This window comes from Blennius ocellaris (genome assembly GCF_963422515.1).
Source record: "Blennius ocellaris genome assembly, chromosome: 8".
Taxonomy (NCBI): Eukaryota; Metazoa; Chordata; class Actinopteri; order Blenniiformes; family Blenniidae; genus Blennius; species Blennius ocellaris.
This window is the reverse complement of record NC_137657.1, coordinates 9586634-9608730: the sequence shown is the minus strand read 5'-3', so window position 1 is coordinate 9608730 and position 22097 is coordinate 9586634. Positions and strand designations below refer to the sequence as shown.

Below are 22097 nucleotides of genomic sequence, written 5' to 3'. Positions count from 1 at the left end.
CTAGTTTTTTGGGGGAAAAGGTGGAATATGCTTTTTTTTTAGTACCATTATAAGCTATGAGCTGTTGTCACAACTTACCTTACATTAATTTCCCGTCGATTTAATCTAAACTCAGTTAAATCTACCACGGGCCTAAACTTTAGCATATTACCTTGCCTTTAATTGAACTCAGTAGAACCTTACAGCATGCATTCACCTAAAAATGTTGATTTGTTTCTGATGGGGCCTTGGCTTTTAGTCACACAAGTAAAATAAGTCCCCATAATGTGTGTAAACACACACACACACACACACACACACGCACACACACACACAGGCTGCAGCAGTTGCTGAATGACAGGTATAAGATGTCAGGATGGTGTGCACACAGGATGCAGGCGCGGCTGTGAGCGTCGCTGCCGCCGACAGCCCCGACCGTTGACATAGTAAATCAATCCTGATGGGAGGGTGGGTAGGACGGAGGCCGGGGCCGCAGGGGGGGGGGGGGGGTAGAGGCCGGCTCAGTCCAGTGGGACTGAGCCGGCCTCCGTCAGACACACTCAGCCACTCAGCCGGTGGGACTGTGGACGGGCGGGAGAACACTCGCCGGGAAGCGCTCACACGGAGATTGAGTTACCACGGAATTAGATCAGGGTTGTGGGAAACGGCACCTCCTAAACACACTCGCACACTCTCAGTGGCACACACATAAACACATGCAGACCCACCAGCACACACTCAGGCCGCACTCTCGCACACAAAGAGTCACCAAGGGAAACCTGAGGGAAGATTGAGGAAGGCAGCTGGGCACACGCCAGTTTCAAACAAATGCTTGCTTATACCTTTTAGCTTCCTGGCCATTGGTCAGATATGCCCCCTGGTAAGAAGGGCAGGCTGGCAAACTGCTGGTGTTATTGAATATATGAATAGTATAGAGGAATGTGGCAGATAAACTCAGAGCAAACATGCAGAGTCCATAACCACCTTCTTTATAAGGAATTGTGTGACTCGACTGCACAGGTGAAAAGTCAAGCTTTTTATAAGTTATATGTCATAACTACATTTACAGAGGCACAGTAAAGTCAGCACTGCTGTGAAGACGTGAGTCCTCTGTGTCTACATAATGGAATCTGCATAAACCTGCATGTCGTCAAGTCACTCCAGGACCTCTTCAGTCGAGCCTTCAAGGAAATTGTCAAAGTTAACACTTTTCACTTTATGAGCAGAAATGGGAAAAATAATTGCTTTCATTTTTTTAAGGCTCTTTGTTGTTTTGTTTTTTTTATTTGGTGAGAGAGTGTGGTGTGTATTGTTTGACACATCAGAGGTCGCAGCTATATCCTTAGAGGCAATATATACTTTAGTGGAACTGGAGCCATACAATACGTATAATAAAATGATACCCAAAGTGAGCCTAAACGTGTCCCAGTCAGAGTCAATAAACGACCTTGTATGAGTCAGTATTTTAGCGTAGTGAGTTACTCAAAAAGAGATTTCAGAGTATAGCTGTCTTTATCGGAATGGAGGCTCACTGGGGTGAAACATTATGAATGAATGAAGTATGTAAAGTCTTACATGTGAAATAGTGTCCGAATGGGGAGCATGCAGGCTTTGGGTGTTTTTCAGCAGCGGATTATGTACATGTTATGGTCTATAAATCGTCTGAGTGGGCGTATGGGAATGTGGAAAAGGCATGAAATGGTTCAAGGTACAGACTTGATTTTCAGTGAAAGTCTGTGCTGACAAGAGGAGCTGGAGGAGGCGGGGGTCTGCAATGTGTGCGCGGGTCAGGGGTAGCCCGAAGGGTCATCCACGCTGTCTGCATCGACGGAAAGCTTGGAGCTTGCACATTGTATCTGTCACCGCTGAAATCCTTCCTGACATTCTGGGAACAGCGTGTTGGCCTGCAGTTGCTCCCTGGAATCAAACTCTCATCCGCACTTGTCTCACTCCGAGTGCAGCGAGTTAACAACTGACCTGATGGACAGAGCGGAGAAACAGCTGCTCCTCTACAAGGTACTGGTGGTGGTGGGGGTGGAGGGGAGGGGGATGGGGGGGGGGGGGGGGGGGGGGGGGGTTCTGCCACTGATGGCCTTAACAGACATGTCAGAGGCAGAGGGGGAACCGCGTACCACGCTCAAGCCATTTCCCAGACCTTTCATCAGAGACAGAGGAAAAAACAAAAAACTTGACTGGAGTTTTTTGTGTTCGCTGTCTTTGTAGTTTGTTGTGTGTTTAATGTTGGAGTGGTAATAGTGTGAAGGAAATCTGTGTATTTTCGCAAAAATAGAAAGTAACTAAAAACACACAAAAAAAAAAAAAAAACAATATCACTTGTATATTTTAGTTTAAAGTGCTAATTAGCCTGAAATGATGTGATATTATGGTTGGTTTTTAATAAGATCATAACCATGTGTATTATTTTGCTAATAGATTAATAACATTATTTCCTTTGTGATGATGAACATTATAAAACATATATAATAGAAACTTTTGAATTATTTCACAATTAAGTGCATCAGTTTGTGTATTGCTCAGCACATCAGTTTTTCCCGTAATTAAGGAATTTTGCCTCTCAAATTGTGAAATTCAAATTGTGAAATGGAAATGCGAATGATTGAACAATACACACACAGTTAAGCATAAACACTGAAATCCCTTGTGTCTCGAAAGACGTTGCTCTTTGACCCCTGTGTGTTAGTGAGGTCGCGGTCTTCACACCTTCCTGCGGACCACCCCGGCTCTCCTTCAGGTTTCAGCTCTGACGCCTCTATGTTTAGTTTCCATAGCTGTACATAGCTGGCGCTTCTAAAAACATTTCTGTTTCTCCTTCCAATTTCACAGGGGACTATTTTCACCCACAGTAGATGAATGATTCCCTGGGAAGGTCGGCCTGCGCCAGTCAGTTGACCTGTTTGCAGTGACGGTGGAGGAGGAAGAGGGGGAGGGGGAGGAGGAGGAGGGGAGGCAGTTTCCTAGGAGTGCATGGCAACGCTGAGTGACTGTGGAGCCTCTCGGCTGATCAATGCCGCCATGAAGCCACACAGCTGACAGCGGACAAGGAACAACACACTCTGCTAATAGACCATGCGTCCTCCACAACGCCAAATGAGAGGAGGGCTGCCGCTACAATGGGGGGCCTGTTGTTCGTGGACTGGGTGTCTCAGCAGGGGAACTGGGTGGACCTGTAGACAGGAGTCTACCGGTCAGTCTGAGTTTGGCAGGCGCAGAAAAAAAAACAGGGGAACAATCCCAGCGCTCTGGACTGGACGCCAACGTTGAATTAATGCCTCACATATCAACAATTCTAATGATGTCCAACAGGCTCCCCTTCATTCTTCTTCCCTTCATTGACGCCTTTGGCTCGTCCATTGATGTTTTTTACAGCCCAGTGTCACTTAAATGTCAGCTCGATTTTTAACTGGCCACGGCTCTTCAAGTCCCGCCCATGTGACACTGATAGCCCCGCCCCCCCCCCCCCCCCCCACTCACTTCACCGCTGAGCCACGCCCCCTTTTCAGAGCCAGCCGCAGGTCTTTTGAACTGTGCGTCGGACGCGGAGCTGTCAGTGCGCCACCGCAGCTCCGAGGGGAAACACTCATCCACACTGCGAGCACGATGAAGAGGAGCCACAACTACAGCTCGTCGGACAGCGACCTGGACGACAATGTTGAGGTGGAGAAGGACAGTGGCGACGAAAATGGGTTTGTTTGATTTTATTTTTTATTTTTTTGGCCCTTAAAAAAAAACCCAAACTCTAAACTATTACGTGTTTTTAGAGAAGTTTGAACATTTGAATTGTTCCATATCTTTTTGAGTGATTAGATCTGCAAAGACCGATTATTATTTACTTACTTTACTTTACTACTTTTTAAAAAAAAAAAAAGAAGAAGAAGAAGAAAGAAATCCAGTGTCTATGTCACTGAAAAGGTGTAATTTGTCTCTTTTAGTCAACTTGACTCTCACGGATCGATGTCACCCTCCACATCCACACAAGTTCAAGCCAGAAAAAGACGCAGGGGGGTATGTAGACTTAAAATCTCTGTTGCCAAGTTGCACATTACTACATTACTTTTACCACCGTGTGTTTTTAAAAAAAACCAAAATGTCATCATTTATTCACAATAGATTATTGAGAAACGCAGACGTGACCGGATCAATAACAGTCTCTCCGAACTGAGAAGACTGGTGCCAAGTGCTTTTGAGAAACAGGTAAATAACTGATCATTTTAGTCTTTCTTCATTGGCGTGTGAGGGAATTCTGAAATATTAACGGACAATTTGATTTTACAGGGATCTGCAAAATTGGAAAAGGCTGAAATCTTACAAATGACAGTGGACCATTTAAAGATGCTCCATGCATCCGGTGGAAAAGGTGACAAACTTTTGGTTTTACTATTGGATGATGTATGAATAAATTCATGTTTGCACTCCAGGAGGATTTGTTTGTCAAACTTTCTTTTTTCTTTTTTTTTTTGCCAACAGGTTACTTTGAGGCTCATGCTCTTGCTAAGGATTACCGTAGCCTGGGCTTCAGGGAGTGTCTGGCAGAGACGGCTCGCTATCTGAGCATCATGGAGGGCCGGGACAGTACAGACTCCCTCCGTATACGCTTGGTGTCCCACCTCAGCAACTACGCCTCTCAGAGGGAGGTGAACACTGGACTGGAACACTTGGCCTGGGGCTCTGCCTACGGGACAGCCCCTGCCCATCTCCCCCATCCCCTCCTGCTTCAGCACCCCCAGGGCAGGACACCTGCATCCAGAAACAATAGCAGCCCACCCTCCTCCTCATCTTCCTCAACATCCTCCTCCTCCTCCTCCTCCTCCTCCTCCACGGAGGTATCTAGGACATCCAGACTTGGTGTCGTGCCCCCCACAGAGTCCCTCAGGGTGCCCCCCAATGGCTCCCTGCCTCTCAGTCTGTCTGTGCCAACATCCAAGCTTTCGCCGCCGCTCCTCTCGACTCTCTCCTCGCTCTCGGCCTTCCCGCTCTCCTTTGGTGCCTTCCCTCTTGTCTCCCCAACGGCCGTCGCCACAGTGAGTCCCTCCTCCACCCTGGCGAAGCCTTACAGGCCCTGGGGCATGGAGATCGGGGCTTTTTGAAGCTGACCACTGGACTGAAGGCAACAGCTGAGCTGTGCCCGCCATCACAGACAGGCTCAACAGGAAACCTGCTCTGAATGTTTTATAGCTACAAAATGCAGGGGAACAAGGCAAACTTCTTTTTTTTTTTTAAGTAAGGAATAAGCTGGAGAAGAGATTGGAAGATGTAATTTTCCAGTCCATTTGTCCTTTATTTTCAACTAAAATAAGAATTCTTAATTGAGTTTTGTGATGATATTCCTAAAATTAAAAAAAACAAACCTAGAAACTAATTTAGTTAGCCTGCGCTTCCTCCAGGTTGAGGATGGATTTAATGAAATGACGAATGAGCCATGAATAGATTTACTGCAAGCACAAATTTAGAGGTCAGCTCTCATAGACCCTTTACTGAAATCTATGCATTTGTTGAGCCAAGATGTCTGCATTTAACATGATTTACTTTTATATAAATTGGTTTGCTTTTTAGTGATATTCAAACTATGTGGACAAGAATATGGACATCATTGGGAAAACTAACTACTTGACAATTGGAAACTTGCGTTCTTGCCTCTATTTGTACTATTTTTGTACCAATAAATTGAGTCTAAATGTATGAAACATAAGCTATGTGTTCTCGTGTGATATTTTCCTCTCAATTGCTCACAACATTGTATGATTTTTGTTTGTTTTTTCAAAATAAAGAAACTTTTTATATTAAAAGTACTTTTTTTCCCCTCAAATTAATAAATAGCACATATTCTTCAGGTGTACTTTTTCTCCAATCCCTCGAGGGTTAATCATCAGTTAATAAGGGCCTATTGACTGAAAGGCAATGCCTTCACTGCGTGCCAGGTAAGTAACCAAATCCCAGTGCATTGTTGCCCTTATGAATACCCAGGAAATCATTAAGAGCCAGAGGAAATCCTTTACAATGTTGCCCTGACCTCACCAGCTTGGGTTGGTCTGAAACGGAGACAATAGTGTGAACAGGATGAGGGCTTTGGAGGAAAGCGGTTAAAAAGTAACAACAACACGGGGACAGATGTGCCTTTAAATCATCAATTAGCACAGACGTGTTGTTCAATCTGGTTCAGGTTCAGGTTTGTAGGGGTTCACAGTTTTCGAGTACGTTTCTATGCAACCCCTCCAGGTGGGGCAGCTGCTGTCTGGGATTTGTTCCCCCAATAAAGCTCCACAAATCAAGTTTATCTTGTTTTCAGATTAGTTTTTTTAAGATTCTCTTCTAAAAAAAAAGAAAAGAAAAGAAAAAAAGGAAGGATTTAAATTCTAGTGACGTATCTCGGTCAATTTATTTGTCAATGTAAATGACTATCTTATACATTTGTGTGAAGTGGGTCCACTCAGATCTCTTCTTGTCCAAAATAAGTAAGATACTGCCTCCTGCTGGCGGATTATCATATTGCATCTGATCTAATCCTCCAGGAAACCGTTCGAATGTGTTTTAGAGTAAATCCTTCAACAATACTTATCTATAATTTTAAAAAAAAACCACATTAGACTGACACCTTAATGAAAAAGAATCTGGGTGGAGACCGTGAATAGCAGGAGGTGTAGATAACTGGTTCTTTTATTTGGCAGTTTACATTTTCCCTTCCCCAAGTATTAGATGGTGCATGCCATGTTGACAGATCCCCAAACCTTTATTCAGCAAAGCTTTCACAGAGAAATATATGAAGGGATAAACACAAGCAGCAGAGGATGCAGGCAGATATCAGTGATACTGTATATTAAAAAGAGAACTAGTTCAGTGTGCCGAATGTAAAGCATCCCACATCCATTCTCTATCTAATCCCCTCAAGAGAAGACGCTAATGATGCCTCAAGGTAAATCTGCATTCTCACACACACCCACGCGGACATACATTATGTTCACACTATCACTATCAAGATGGGAGCAACAGCACATTCCACTGTCCAAGACACTATACATGATACCAGTATGGGGTCGGAACATTCAATAAGTTGTAGGATTCATCCCCGAATACTGTTGTTCTCAACAGAGCTATTGATTTTGGCTGGAGATGGGATGGAAACTGTCAGGGTGAGCGGGAGCCTGCGAGTGTAGAAACAGCGGCTTCCATTGGGCAAAGACATTCTTCTTAATAATAATAATTACAAAGCACCTGTTAAGTTCATTATCAAGCTCATTTCCGAGGAGGTGGACAATTTGGGAATCTATGGGTTTTGGCATATCATTAGGATTTCAAGCGTGCGCGAGGAGAAGAGAGTCGGTGCGAATGTGGGAGATACGCTGATATCTTGAGAACTCTGTAGTCTGGGTACACCAACCGCCGTTTGTCGCACAAAGGACACAGAAACATCATCAGTCGTGACATCATCATCATCATCATCATCATCATCGTCAGGAAACAAATGTCTGTCAACTCACAACACCAAGAGGGCTTTCACAAGAAAATGGTTGTAGAGTCAAATTTCAATAACTGAAACATTAATCAGTGACAAACAAAATGTTTCAACTTATACAGTGAAGTACAGCACAACATTTGTATGTTCTTCACCTTCCATCATAGATAGACGGATGGATGGATAGATAGATAGATAGATAGATAGATAGATAGATAGATAGATAGATAGATAGATAGATAGATAGATAGATAGATAGATAGAGAGAGAGAGAGAGAGAGAGAGATTGAGAGATAGATCGATAAACAGAAATTATATTTACAAAACAAATGTCATATTCCCACATTTTCTCCTAAATCAACAAATCCATTCATTTCTTCAGGTGCGTGGTGTTATTGATGTTTGTATCCACTGATAATACTGGTAATAGTGAGTACTGGTGGCATGGCGTGTCGTGGTGTGATGGCGAGGTCCGCCGACCTCTCGGCCTCCAGGGTTGAGTGTCTGTTTTACAGAAAGATGGTGAGGGCGGGGGAGAGAAGAGGACGGGGCTGGATGGGAGGAACCAAATGTATCACGGAAACTGGGACTTCCTGCGAGGCTCATGCTGTCACCTCTTCCCTCAGCTCTTTGTTCTTGCGTACCACGGCTGCGTGTTTCTCCTGAAAACAAAGAGTGAGCGTGAGTTATGTGTCCAAGCGGGCCATGATTTGTCTCGCGTGCGGGTCCATAAAGCTTTCACCTTCTCCTGTAGACGTTCAATCATGGCCGCCAGATGGGCGTCACGGTTCTCCTTGATCTGCTCCATCTTCATCTGGAGCTTCTCCTCGGCCATCTTGCTGAAGTTGCTGTTCTCCTCCATGGCCTTTAGCAACACATCCCTCTCATGCTCGCGCTTCTCTGCCAAGGCCCTCAACACCTGGGCCTCCTGGTACTGTTTATGCAAATGTGAATGGTTTTAACGTCGCCAAAATAAAGGCTCATGCATCATTAACACTCGAATCCATTACACGCAGGTAACATACTCACCTTCCTCCGCTCCTCGGCAGCTTCCAGTTTCTTCTCAATGTCTTCCAAGGAGACGTCCCTCTTCGGAGGTGAGGGAAGGTTGTGAGCTGCGTCTGACACCGGAGACTGCGGCTTGAGAATCACCTCAAAGGCCTGTCCCGAGGCTCGCTTGTTTAGAGGTTTCACCTCCATGTCTGCAAGTCAGCCAGTTAGAAGGGTGAAGCCAGTGAGACGAGTGTTCCACAACACATCAGTGCTATAAGTAGTCGTGATCATCAATGGGGAATTTTGTGAAAACGTTACCTTCAAAGTCAGAGACAAGGTTTTTGCGTGTCTCTGGGTAGAAGCAGGAGCAGATGAGGGATAGTACTGACAGCTCCTTCATCTTCTCTTTGTAAGCTGTGGGAACATCAACACATCACACCGCTTACTGGCGGTTTTTCTCAGCAGACGTGAGAAACTTACAAAAGGAGCAAACTATTGCAACAACCAAAAAAAAAACAACAAAAACATATCATGGATACCAGTGAAGCTTTTAACTTAAAGAATTGCATTTTAAGAAGAGTGAAATTGCCGAATAGAACAATCAGATAAGATTAACGCTGCACTAATGATTAGTTGAAAGTGTATGTGAGTGCTGTGGTGCTTAATAATTCATTAAAGGAATGTGTGTGTGATGAAATCGTGAGTCTCTTTTTGTCAGGGGGAAAAAACATTTCAGTTGTTAAACTAAGACATATTTATTAAAAAAAATAAACCATTATTGTGCAATATCCTCTTGCTATTTGCACTAGGTGAGTGAGATCTGTGGAAGTTATTAAGTTGTCACAGCTGTCTAATGATCTTAACTTATTTTAATTGCATTCAGGGATTGTTGTTTGTTTTGGTTTTGTTTTTTGGTTTTTTTTTCTGTTGTTTATTTTTTACAAAATCCTCAGGACCTGCTGTAAAACCACCGTCACTTTATTCATGCTTATCCTGGATTTACCCAAAGTGCCCACCTGGCTCTTGGGAGAGGACTTAGAGATTGTTGGTGTTGTTAAGCCCTCTGCTGCAAAGGCTGCGTGAAGCAGCCCCTTGCTGCAGGGCTGGCCTGCCTCCCATCTCGCTATACACTTGTCTATTGCACTACTCTGTGATCCACACTATAATTAACACAAACATCACCAGGACCTACATCGAAATGATCAGATGGGCCGCTTTTAATTCAGGAAGGTGCAAGTGCTTCAGATATATATATATATATATATATATATATATATGCACACAAACCCATGAAAACAAATCGCTGAATGTCTGGCCTACAACAATAAATGTCCATCAAAAAGGATGACTAATGCAGGATGCAATGCATTTCTTTTCAAGTTCATCACGAGTGCAAGGATATTTGTGCTAACTCATGCTCTCGATTTTTTTTTTTTTTTTTTTAATTCAACATTGTTCTAAATAGACTACAGTGGTGCATCCTTGGCAAGGAAGAGCTGAAAGAAGCTAAAGGAAAGAATAGAGGGAGCAACCTTGTGTCTGATCCGATCAAGGCATCCTAATCAGGATATATATAAAAAATAGATAAATTAAAAAAATTTTAAAAACCAATAGGAATAAATAATCGAGCAGTCGAGGTTCATTTGAAGCCAAGTGAAGAGTGAAAGTAAGAGAGATGGAGCCATCGCAGCTTTGCTGTGGGCTACATGGTCGTCGGCTCAGCATCTTGGGTGGGGTCCGTCTGCATTATGCTGCATGCTGGGGCCGCTGGAGCCTGGACCGCAGGTGCAGCGTGGGAAAGCAATCTATTTATAGGGCCGCTCATATCAAAACCTCATCTAATCTTACACAGCGAAAGAAAACAATATATTTGGATTAATAAAATTAGATAGATGTAGATGATCATAGAGGAGATGGTGCTGTATGCGGCGATCATGAATCCAGGGTTGAGACAATGCGCCCCCCCCCCCCCCCCCCCCACCACCCCCACCACCACCACCACCCCCAAAAAAAACAAAAAACACGGGAAATCTCTCAAAATCAACGATTTCATTTATTTCAGTGACGATCATCCCAACATTTTCGCCGAAAATCCGACAAATGTGTCGCCACCAGGCTACAGGGCCGACACGGAGTCAATACCGAGAGGACGCACCTGTCTCAAGTACGTTCATCCATTCATCCATCCATCCATCCATCCGTCCGTGTGAACGTGCTTACCGCTTGCTGTCTTGGCCATGGCTGATGTTTTTTTATTGGATCTTTTTTGTCTTCTACGCAGATGAAGCTGGAGCTGTCTCCTGGTGGTCGGTGATGCTGCTTAAGGCACTGAGTCAGCGAACAGAACAGACCGGGGCAGGAGCGCAGAGCAGACAGGAGGAGGTGGGCACGCACGGGAGCGCGCAGGCAGACCCTCCTCCGTGCTGTGACGCGCGTCACCGGGGGCTGTGGCCTCGTGGCCTGTTCAAACCCACGAGCACAACAAAGTTCACCCGCATCAGTGCATGATGTGTATTTACACCACGATAAACTAATGGCCGGAGGCATTTCTGACAATTTTCGCTTTAAGTGGTCATTCTTGATAATGCAATCCACCTCTAAAACAATACACATACAGAGTTTAATAGATTGTTGTTGTAGTATAGTATAGTATAGTATAGTATAGTATAGTATAGTATAGTATAGTATAGTATAGTATAGTACAAACTTGACTAGGGGTGGTTAGCACTACTGTTAGATATACGTTGAATTTAATTTAGCTAAATAACAATCATCTCTTGATGAAAAGCAGTTTTTCTGTTTTGTTTTTTTTTGCATGCTTTTTATAAGTAATTGTTATTTTTTTGTTTTTCTGAATCTGTGTCTTGAATTCATGACTACATTTTTTCAAAATTTCAAGCTAAGTACATAAGTAAATAAAAGAAAAACACACATTTTGTGACGTAACAATGGCTCGCTCAGCTATGCTACACCAAACTAATAATGCAACGATGATCAATAACATGAACAATTGTGACAAGATAAAGTAATGAAGACAATAATAACAGTGATTTTCATTTGATTGAGGGAGCGAATGGGCCACATGTGGCCACCAGGCCTTACAATGCGGTCTGAACTAGAGTATGTCAATAGTAACACGAGAACACAAAATTTGGGGGATTTAATAAGGCTAAATCCAATTTCTGTTTTTGGAAAAACTGAAAAAGTTGAATTTTGCCATCAGCTTATTAGGGTGCCTATATCCAAATTGACCATAAAAATGTTAAATCTGCCCAAAATACCACTGGTATTATAAAACAAGACACGAATACACTTTTCCATCTTGGAGATGAGCGAACAATGCCTAAATGTTCGCTACTTTACAAATGACTCACACTCCTCTGTCTCACCATTTGCATGCCTCATCATGCAGCTTTGAACCACAATGACTAAAAGAGTACAAACTATTGATTATATTTCCGAGAACAACAGTTGAGCCAAACCACTGCAGGCAGATTTCCTTAGATAGTTGTCAAACCATCCAATAGGTGATTGTGAGAGAATCTTAGAAAGCCAATGCTTCTCCATCTCCTTCTCAGATCTCATTTGCCACTCGAAATCGAATAAATCTTTGGCACAGTGCTTCAAAGGAATGTGATGATCTGCTGATGTAAGACGTTTAGCGGCCCCAAGTGATGGTGGGAGAAAGGCTGCGGGAGCTGCTCTTAGGTCAGCAGATTTTTTGACATGAGTCAGGAGAAGGTTGAACATACAGTAAGACAGCGGGACGGCGCACAGTAAATTGTCCTAATGGCTGATGATGGCTGAGGCAAATGGAGGTACTAATTGTAAACCAGCCTGATCGGCGTGTGGAAAAAGCAAACGGGCATCTTTTCCCTCACTGCGGTGGATAATTTTGCTGCTCTTCAGTGAAGCCCGGAGTTTGGAAAGATGAAGTGAAACACAGGTTGAGATGCTGAGAGGGGAATTTATTCAGACATACAGCCGGAGATCTCCCACACGTGACAGAGAGACATTTCAGAGGACTTCACGCGAACACAGGCACACACATTATGACAATCATTCCTTTCGGCACACTCCCCTCTTCCGTATATAAAGCGTATTCAAGGCCTGGCTCTGGCGCCCAAAGGTAGTTCTTAGACATCATCGTGAACTGCAATAAAAACAATCCTGATGAGTTTATTATCAGTAGTGTCCTGGGGTGATGAGAACAGGAGACATCTGTGATAAGTCAGACTCCACACATGTAGGTCAGATTTTCTATAACACTCTCGTTGGTCACCAGCCTGGTCACACTCTGCCTGGGGACGACGGTCGTCTCTTAAACACACACATGAAAGCTAAAAGAGCAAATTCCTCAATACAACAAGCCAAATGTATGTAACAGTTCTCCTTGTGTAAAACCGGATCACACCCAAATTATTCTAAAATGCTTTGTTGAGTATGAGTGTAAAACAACATCACAGTCCATGCAACGCAATATACTATCTTTATTTCACAAGGAGCGCCACTTAATCCTCTCCTAATCTGTTTTCGACAGGTTACAGCTTTAGTCTCGAAATAAAAGGCTGGAAGACAAAATCCAGTTTAATAATAATAGTTTACATCCTGAATTGAAAATATGATAAATAACTACAACAAACCATACCAACAAAATACAATCCGATCAATAAGTAGTCATTTGTTGTCATTAAAGAAACAAACACCATTTCGGTGTACTTTGGCACCAATGTAATGCTCAGACTCAAGAAACCTCATGTTTTGTATAAAACAAACACCACCTTAAATATGACATGAGATAAGCTGCTACATCATATATAATGCTTACTTAAATTGATAAATACACAAGAAAACAAAAATGTAATTATCTGTTCCCATTTATCCTACCTGCGAAAGCTTAACACCTGAAAGAGTGTAAAATCAACAAAAGAGGGTATAGTTGTAAAAAGTTATCAGCTGCTGTAGAAATATCAAAATGTATGGCTGTTGAAGAATAAAAAGGAATGTAGCAGTGCATCAGTATATTTCCTATTTCATAATTTTCAACAGAAAGTGGGCCGAAGTATGTGACGGCCTGTAAAATCAACAACATTTTGCTTTGGGGTTCAGACGCTTCTTGATGTAGTAGCCGACCAGTATCTGAGGCCGCTGCTGGTAATTGGTGAGAACTTCATGAGAGCTGCTCAGCTGATCCCCCTTCAGGCGATCCAATAGCGTCACACAAACCACGGCAGCTGCACAAAGCAAGGCAGGTATTGTTAGAAACTCGGCAACTACTGCTTGTGTTTCGGCACAATGAATCAGGTGTAATGGTTGTGATTTCTCACCGCGCAGACCGCTGAGCTTGCACATGGCGGCAAAGGCTGATGATTCCATTTCAATATTGTAGACTCCGGATTCCCGGGCTTTGTTGAGGTAGTCCTGTTTATCTTTCTCGGTGTAGGAGCAGAAGGCACCATCCAAGCGGGCCTGCCCTGAGGGTCACATCAGAAAACGCAATGAAAAACCAAGATCTGCGGAACAAACGATAGACATACATGTAAATATAAATACCTTCATAGAAATCCATGGTGCACATGGTGTTGCCAACCACTGTCGGAAACTGGTTGAGCTCCTTGCTGCACTGCAACAGCTCCTCCGCCAGGCCTTCATCCAGATCAGTGTTGCGCACGACGGTCTTGCCCAAGATCACCTGTTCAAACTTGGGCACGAAGGTGGCGTCCACTGACCGCTTTGTGACGACGACAGAGCCGGGCTCAAGTCCTAGCGCAGCAAACACAGCAAGTCAGACGATGTTGTGAAATAAAAGGAGTTACAGTTGAAACAAAACCACATCGCCTTACCGATCCCCCCTGATGTCCCAATGCGTATGATCGTAACATCCGTGCAACTCGCGTGATGCAAGAGCTTTATAAGCTCGTGCAGCATTATGGAGATAGACGGGATTCCCATTCCATGCTGCAAAAGCAGAAACGCACACGACACAAACAGGTTCCTCAATCGATCTTATGACCAAACGAAACGGTCCTGAGCAGTGTGTGTTGGCACGTACGCTGACAGAGAGCACGGGGCCAACTTTGTACATGGCGTAACGGTCGGTCCCGGCGCAGATGTTTGGGTACTCTGATTTGGGGTCTTCCATGGCGAGCTCAGCGGCGATGTACTCGGTGAAAGCTTTCATCCTCCACGGGCTGCCCCCGACACAGACAAACTGTCAACGGAAGACACAAAGGCAATTGTTTTGTCGAGGAGATATAAATGTGAGGATTACGTCTCTGAGCCAACAATTAAAAATAAATCATTTACTTTGACGTCACCGAACATGGCGGGGAGGTCGTGAGTCTTCGTTCCCAGGCTGAAGTGGTAAAGTATGTCGTCCTGCAGTGTGTCCAGGTGTGGGTTGTGTATGTCCACTGGGCTGAAAGAGACGGAGAGAGCAGACGGTGACGAACTGCTTGATTTAAACTTTCCAAAACAAAAATGCATTAATAAGAAGAAATAGATCAATATATTGAGAGCTTAAAAACACATTACTTATTAGTTTTTTTATCTTTCAAGTCGCGTAAAACCTGATGTTTATCAAGTAAATCCAGAGGTGAAACAAATATTCAGATCTTTTATTTGAATAAGAAGACAAAAACATGGAAGAGAAAATATTTGGAATAAAAAAAATAGTTTTGCTGACAATTAATGTTTAATAAAATGACTTAAGAAATGTGTTTATTTGTGAAAAGAAAATCTGTGGTTCATCTATATAAAAATATAAATGAGTTTGACATGATAAGATGAACAAAATAAAAGTGAATGATATTTATTTGGCCATCAGAAAATATACAGGTTTGATTTCTTATCTGTCTAAATGTTGAAGTGTCCTTGTGCAAGACACTGAGTCATTGTTGGGTGGAGTTAAGAACTCCTGAAAACACCTGAAACACGACTCCCCACTGCTGGTTTTTTTTTTTTTTTTAAACAAAAGACAAAAAGAAAGCTGAAATCACACTTTCAAAGTTTGTTGTCTGAACTACAATGCCTTCATTCTCCGTCAATAAGGAAGTTGTGAAATACGTGCGATATAAAATTGTGCAACATTCCGCTCATAATTTCAGGAGGTCTAAAGTGTAATTCACAAAATGCTTGTACCTGCATGTACTTGCTGTAACAAGTAGATTATAAAATGTTTGCAGTCAAGTAGTCGAAAGTAGATTTGTGGAGGTTTCCACTCAAAACAAAACAGTGTATTACTGTAGCTGATGTGTACTTACTACCTACATCTGGATACTCTGAGCAGTGTAATACAATAATATACAACAAGTGCAGACAGGAAGTTAATCCTATTGATGCTGAGGTTATTGTTAATAACTTATAAACCAACAACCCCCCCAGCCTGGCAGCTCTTTAGATAATGACCTAAATGTGCTGTTCCTCTGGTGAGGAGGTTGATGCTGGTGTGGGGGTGGGGGGGACATGTTTGTCCTTTCTCTCAGGAAAAAAAAAAAGGTCAATGTCGTGAATATCCTGTCACACCCAGTAGTTTCCTTATTCGACTGCACTGTACTTTTCTGAACCTACACTGTAACTTGACTTGTTATGTTTTGTGGAGCTCACCTGCGTTTGGTGTCCTTTGGATCCATCTTCCTGACCGATGACAGCTGAAGCCAAGCGAAGAATATTCATTAATAACAAAGGGGGGAGAGAAAAAAAAAACCGACTTCTCATAACACATGCATTATAGTGGTATACGTGTATTTACAGGTTTGTGAGAATCCCGGTCATATAAAACACAGATGCCTCGAGAGGCACAATTAAGGACTTATTCTTTCAAATTGAAAACAGCCGGTGTTGACAGTTTATCTCACGGCGGCACGCGCAGCACTTCATGTCGCGCGGAAGGAAGGAAACGAAAGCGAGAGCGAGCTTCATCATTACCTCCAGTGACGAGCCGAGGGCGAGTGAGTCGGGGGGGAAGAGAGAAGACGCAGAGCCGACAGGGTGGACGAGAGGTCGCGGAGAGGTTTGTGCTCACCGGCCGGTGCAACTCCGGTTCTTCTCTTCTCGCCGACACATCTGACTTTACATGTGACGTCGCCACCGTAACGTGGAGCCGGCCCACGATGCTGTGACGTCAGCGACGTCGCAGGGCGTCCTGCGCTGGTCTGCTCGCGATCACGTAGGCAGGAGCCTTCAACCTTTAATGTATTACGGATATCTGGAATTCAAGCGTTTCCTATGTAAAATTAACGCTTCAGATGTCCACACTGGCACGCTCACTATATGTGGATGTTAAAACGGCACAATGTTGATCTCATAACAAGCATTTATGAGAATTATCAGAACTAATGTTATGAGAAAGGCTTAATTATGTGTCTTTAATTTTAAATGACAAGCATACACTACTTTTTGTTATCATACTGAACTAAACCCATGCACAAGCTTTTTCCCCACATCAGTCTTTAATTCGGGAAAAGACGAGCAACGTTTCACAAGTGGAGTCAATAACTCTTTATCATTAATCCATGTCTAAATATCAGGGAAGTTAAATTTTCACTACTTTGGAGGTGGCGAGGCTCACTTTTACCATTGCATGAAATGACACACCTTCACAGAAAGTCAATCGACTGGCTTACCTGATGCCACAGAATATTATTTTACTATGTACTGTATGTCCGGTAGGATCCACGGAAAGACAAGCTAGAATCCAGTATAGCCTGCTCTCAAGTCTAAATACGTAACACTGCTTAGCTTATATTTGAATTACATTTCAGCGTAGCTCTTTGTGTCCAGAATGCCTCAGTTGTGGTACCATACTAGTAGTAATGTGTGTTTTCATCACATCTCTTCAGCTTGACTGATTAATCTCGTCTTGTACATCAGACATTTAATAAAAATAACTTAGACAAACAATGCGTTGACACTATTTAACAGGCATAAAGATTTGCAATAAATAACTCTACTTTTAAAACTACATTTGTACTTTTGTAACTTATTTTCAGAGTAAAATAAAACCCTGACAGGGTTTGTCCATCTTCTTGTGATGTTTTTCTTTGCTGCTGTTATCATTAATCTAAATAAATATTTATTCAGGTTTCCAAGGATGTAAACATCTCTTCCCAGGAAGAAAGTTTTAAAATGATTAGGCAGCTTTGTGTTAAATATTTCTTCCATTATCTTATGTAAATCACCCCCAGAATTTATTCAGCCCTGAACACCCCCAAAACATGTGGCAGTGGTTTGCTTCTTGATCCCCCAAACAACGCCAGCATTTCACAGTTTTCCCTGTATGATATGTTTTTAACTTCGGTGTGATAAAAGTACCTCAACAAACATTTCCATGCAAATTCCCACCACATATGTGAGTTAGTGCATTTCCACGTTGAGTCAAAATAACTCTGCCATTCATCTGTTGTTATTTCACAAGCTCCTTCTTTTTCCCATTTAGCCTTGACGTACTCAGTAGTGTTTTTTTTTTTTTTTAATCGAAAACCTTTATATAGCCGAGAAACAGCACCTTTATTAGAGTCCCCTGTATAAGCCCTCAGTACCTCTTTGAATATTGGATCCTCCAGGTCTAATGGATGTTTAGTTTTACAATTTTCAAAATAATTACGTACCTGTAAATATCTGTAAAAGTCCTGTTGTTCCAAAGCAAATTCTTTTTTAAGGGTCTGAAAGTCTTTTAATTGTCCTTTTGTTGTGAGTGAGTAGAAAGTTGTAATCCCTTTGTTTACCCAATTTTTAAATCTAGCATCCAATTGATTGGGTTTGCAATTTGGATCATGGGCAACCCATCTGACAATCCAAAATGTATCCAATCATTTATATTCGACTTTAATTGTATTCCAAATTTTTTATTGAAACTTAACCCATGGATTTGTTACTTTGCCTGACATTTGGATTATCTCCTCGTTTCCCACACAGGCCTGAATTGGAGGGTCAACTGTTAAATTATTTTCTATGTCCTTCCACCTTGCGTTGTAATGTTGATTACATAGATTTAGTAAGGGCCTAATTTGGCTCGAATAATAGTAATATTTTAGATTTGGAATACCCATTCCACCGTCTTTTCTGGAGAGCTGCAGTGTCTTATATCGCACTCTCGGTTTTTTCCCTTGCTAAACAAACCTCGAGAGAATCCTTTCCCACTCCACAAACTGCTTTGCGCTAATCTCAACTGGAAGGGCCTGAAACAAAAACAGAACCCTTGAGAGGACATTAATTTTGATAGATTCTATTCTTTGAGTAAAACTCATACAAGGATTCAGACGCAAAAGTTTTATTGCAATAGTTGACAGTTTACAATGAAGTTCGACTGTCCTCTTGTGCTTGTCAAAGTGAAGAAAGAGCGAGGCGTTGAACTGAATGCAATAACACTATATTTTGAACATTGTAATAACTTAATGAAATTATTGCACAGCAGAAACTGAGAGCAAACATGCAATGCTCAGATATCAAGAAAAAAATTACTCTCGTCGCTACTCTAGTCACTTCAAACGATTATGGGGGAGAAAGAAAAAGTAAAAATCAAGAAGGCATTCACTGTCTCTCAAAATGACATGCAAAATCCAACGGCACAAATAAAATTAAATAAATTAAAGAGGAAAGGCAAGCAAAGAAAAACAATCTTTGGGTAAGACAGTTAAGACCTGTGCAATGATTTCAAGCTTCATTTCCGCCACCTGGAGAAGAAGAATAGAAGACAGAGTACGTTAATACTCTTAAGTTTAATTGACTCCATCCATGTATTCATCCATCTTCTATACCGCGTATCCTGTGCAGGGTCGCGGGAGCCGATCCCAGCCGACTATGGCTGAGGGCAGGGGACACGCTGGACAGATCGCCAGTCCATCGCGGGAGTTGATCTATGGACGGGTTGCCAGTCCATGACGGGAGGTGATCTATGGACAGGTCGCCAGTCCACGACGGGAGTCGATCTATGCGAAACAAGTAACTGTGATTGGAATGAGGTTTCCATTGTAGTGTTGTTGTTGTTGGGGTTTTTTTAATAGCACATGAGAGTTAACAGATTTAAACAAGACTTGCATATACAGAGGTCATTAAGCATAAGGAACATTATTGCAGGAACTTGAGAAACTACTTTTTTTCCCCCTCACCAACAATCCCCGAATTCCACTTGTACCTTAAGGGAAGCAAGTGACGCGCCCACTAAGAACAAAACTTCAGGCAAAAAATTTAATTAAATAAAAACATAAATAAATAAAATAATTTAAAAAAATAATCAATTAAATAAATAAATAAGAATAAAAAATAATGATGATCATAAAAAATATATATAAATAATAGAAACATAGAAAAATAATACAAGTATAAAAAAATGAAATGGAAATTAATGAATAGATGGGAGAAGAGAGGGAGGAATTAGTCAGGGGACAGACAAATCAAGCCAAAACCTGCTGCCATTTCCCCCAAAAAATAATCTGTCAGTGGTGTGTTTAAACTCACATTTCTTCTTTTCCACCATTTTCAACTAGCACCTCATGAAGGCCGAGCTCTCCTGCATCTCTCTGTGAAGACGGCACAAAAACAAAACATCATCCAAACTCTACAGCTGCTAATATCCTGTCCAAATAATTAAGGAATACACAACAGGAAGCGTGAATTTAAAGACAAAACTCACAAGAATGGATGACAGTAAAGAGTCCTCCGCCAAGAAGCGTGGTTTCGTCTGGGCCTGTGGACAACCTGCTAGACTGATTAAAAACTCCCTCGAGTAACATATTTTACCTACCAAAAACAAAACAGAAAAAGAATTTAATGAGAGGTTTGCGGTTACCGAAAAGGTTTCCATTGATTCTTGAATACTAAACAATATGGCGGCTCCCAGGATTACTGCAGTACGACCATCACATGAGCTTCTAAACTGAAGTTAGAAGTTATTGTGGAAACGAAGGACAGAACACCTCACTCACAATCTTCTGAAGATTTCATAGACGTAAACTAAATCTATTTAAATTATGAATAGGTTAAGTAATGATAAAGCATATGACGTTGAGTATATATAAAATAAACATTCACTTCCAGTTAAAGCAGCACAGTCAGAGCAGTTTTAACTACAAATTAAAATCTTGTGAAAACAATAAACCACAACACACAAGTGTTGCTGAAGTTGTCTCCACTATAATCACTGTTTCACATCACTTAAGCACTGGAATCTTACCTTTTTTTGGTTGGTCCAGGTTGAAGATGTTATATAACTGTTCTATACCAACAGTCATCTGTTGAGAGAAAAGGTAAGTAAATGAATAAATGTTAGAAAAGGTTGTTGAAATAGAACCAACTGCCACCAAGACACTCCACTCTGAACATGTAATTCGACATTCAACAGGCGAATGAGTCAAAAAATCTTTTTATTTATTACTGGATAGTGGCAGACCGACACTTTTCTTTGGGATTTCTTACCTCTTGAGCCAACACTGCCTGTGTGCCTTCAGCGGCATCCAGCAGGGGCGCTGAGTGAAACACATCGTTTATCTTCTGAGCGCAGAAGATTTCAAACAGACACACCTGAACGTGGACGTCGGCTACTCACCGGTTTCCAGGTGGATGGAGCGACGAAGAGGCCTCGCAGGCTCCAGGTGCTTCAGGAAAGTTCTTTTCCTCGATACCTCCATATTCTAGCATCAGTAAAGTTCAAACGTCGCAAGGTTTCCACAAAGACCATGCACATCACAATGTGTACTCGCACTAAAGAGCACGAGCGTTCACTGCTGGACGCACAACTGCCACTGACATCACCCAGCTTCTCCTGATCCAATATGAAAACTTAATGGTCACTAGTATTAAGTAACGTTTACATGCAGTAACCACAACTGAGGGTTAGAAATGCTACGATGGAGATTATTTAACATAATAGCTCTGCATCCAACCGTATTGGACAACATAGAACCAACATTGCTGGTATAGTTGCAACGAAAACTATGAAAAGAGGCAGAGGTAATCAGTTGCCGGTACACGTTTTGATTTTAGGACTCGTCTGTGTCACACTTGCGTTCATTTGGGTTTTGGAGTGGGATAAAATTAAATTATCTTACCACAATAAGTCAGAAGACAGAAAAATGATTTGCAATTTAAAGCTCAGGCTTTAGTTGATCTGTCTCAACGTTTAGCCATCTCGCGTTACTACAGTTAAACTTTTATGTACCATATTTTAAATTAATTCAACGCTACATAAAACATTAACACTTCAGTCTACATAATTTTAGCTTGACAGGGGAAAAAAACAACACAAAACTCAGGATTGCAGCATCTTCTATTCACAGTAGCCTCATTCATCACACTGGTGACGTTTGAAACCTGTTCGTTTGCGTGTCAACAGTGTAGAAATAATAAACTTTTTAATTATTCTCCACGTTTTGGAAATCGATGAGGACAGACGAGGTGGGACTGTAAGCTAACTGCTCTTCAACACCTAAAATCTCCCCTTAGACTTTCTCTACTTCGAACAAACAGCAAGAAAACAGACTTCAAATAACATAAATGTGATTTGTTGGTCATCCTAAAGCGGAAAGAGAGACTTTGATAAAGAAGTGGTTTTTTTGTTTTGTTTTTTTTAACCCAGCCTGAAGCCTTTGATAGCAGAGGACCGACGTGTGGCTAGTTAGCGGTTTATATTCACTTTTATCGGTCGATTACTTACACCTTT

The 22097-nt window shown here is 42.1% G+C and overlaps 4 protein-coding genes across 4 annotated transcripts; 1 reads left to right on the top strand and 3 right to left on the bottom strand.

The window, feature by feature from the left end:
* The first annotated feature begins 3560 nt into the window (after positions 1–3560).
* LOC308133710 (hairy/enhancer-of-split related with YRPW motif protein 1-like) lies at positions 3561–5686 on the top strand. The gene is made up of 5 exons (XM_080501200.1): positions 3561–3683; positions 3930–4002; positions 4108–4191; positions 4273–4354; positions 4465–5686. Exons 1-5 carry the CDS (start codon positions 3598–3600, stop codon positions 5082–5084), a joined length of 945 nt encoding a protein of 314 aa, XP_080357326.1. The 5' UTR covers positions 3561–3597; the 3' UTR covers positions 5085–5686.
* A 2363-nt stretch (positions 5687–8049) lies between these two features.
* Positions 8050–8647, bottom strand: stmn2a (stathmin 2a; the record flags this gene model as incomplete). Its single annotated transcript, XM_080501679.1, has 3 exons — positions 8050–8109; positions 8190–8381; positions 8477–8647. The coding sequence occupies 3 exons, from the start codon at positions 8645–8647 to the stop codon at positions 8050–8052; spliced, it is 423 nt and encodes a 140-aa protein (XP_080357805.1).
* A 3780-nt stretch (positions 8648–12427) lies between these two features.
* upp1 (uridine phosphorylase 1) lies at positions 12428–16498 on the bottom strand. Its single transcript, XM_080501091.1, has 8 exons — positions 16367–16498; positions 16046–16089; positions 14747–14858; positions 14493–14651; positions 14284–14398; positions 13994–14203; positions 13768–13914; positions 12428–13674 (listed from the first exon to the last, which is right to left on the bottom strand). Exons 2-8 carry the CDS (start codon positions 16069–16071, stop codon positions 13523–13525), a joined length of 921 nt encoding a protein of 306 aa, XP_080357217.1. The 5' UTR covers positions 16072–16089; positions 16367–16498; the 3' UTR covers positions 12428–13522.
* Positions 16499–19238: 2740 nt separating this feature from the next.
* On the bottom strand, positions 19239–21067 carry gra (granulito; the record flags this gene model as incomplete). Its single annotated transcript, XM_080501324.1, has 5 exons — positions 20985–21067; positions 20855–20904; positions 20613–20670; positions 20073–20179; positions 19239–19244 (listed from the first exon to the last, which is right to left on the bottom strand). The coding sequence occupies exons 1-5, from the start codon at positions 21064–21066 to the stop codon at positions 19239–19241; spliced, it is 303 nt and encodes a 100-aa protein (XP_080357450.1). The 5' UTR covers position 21067.
* Between the last annotated feature and the right edge of the window lie 1030 nt (positions 21068–22097).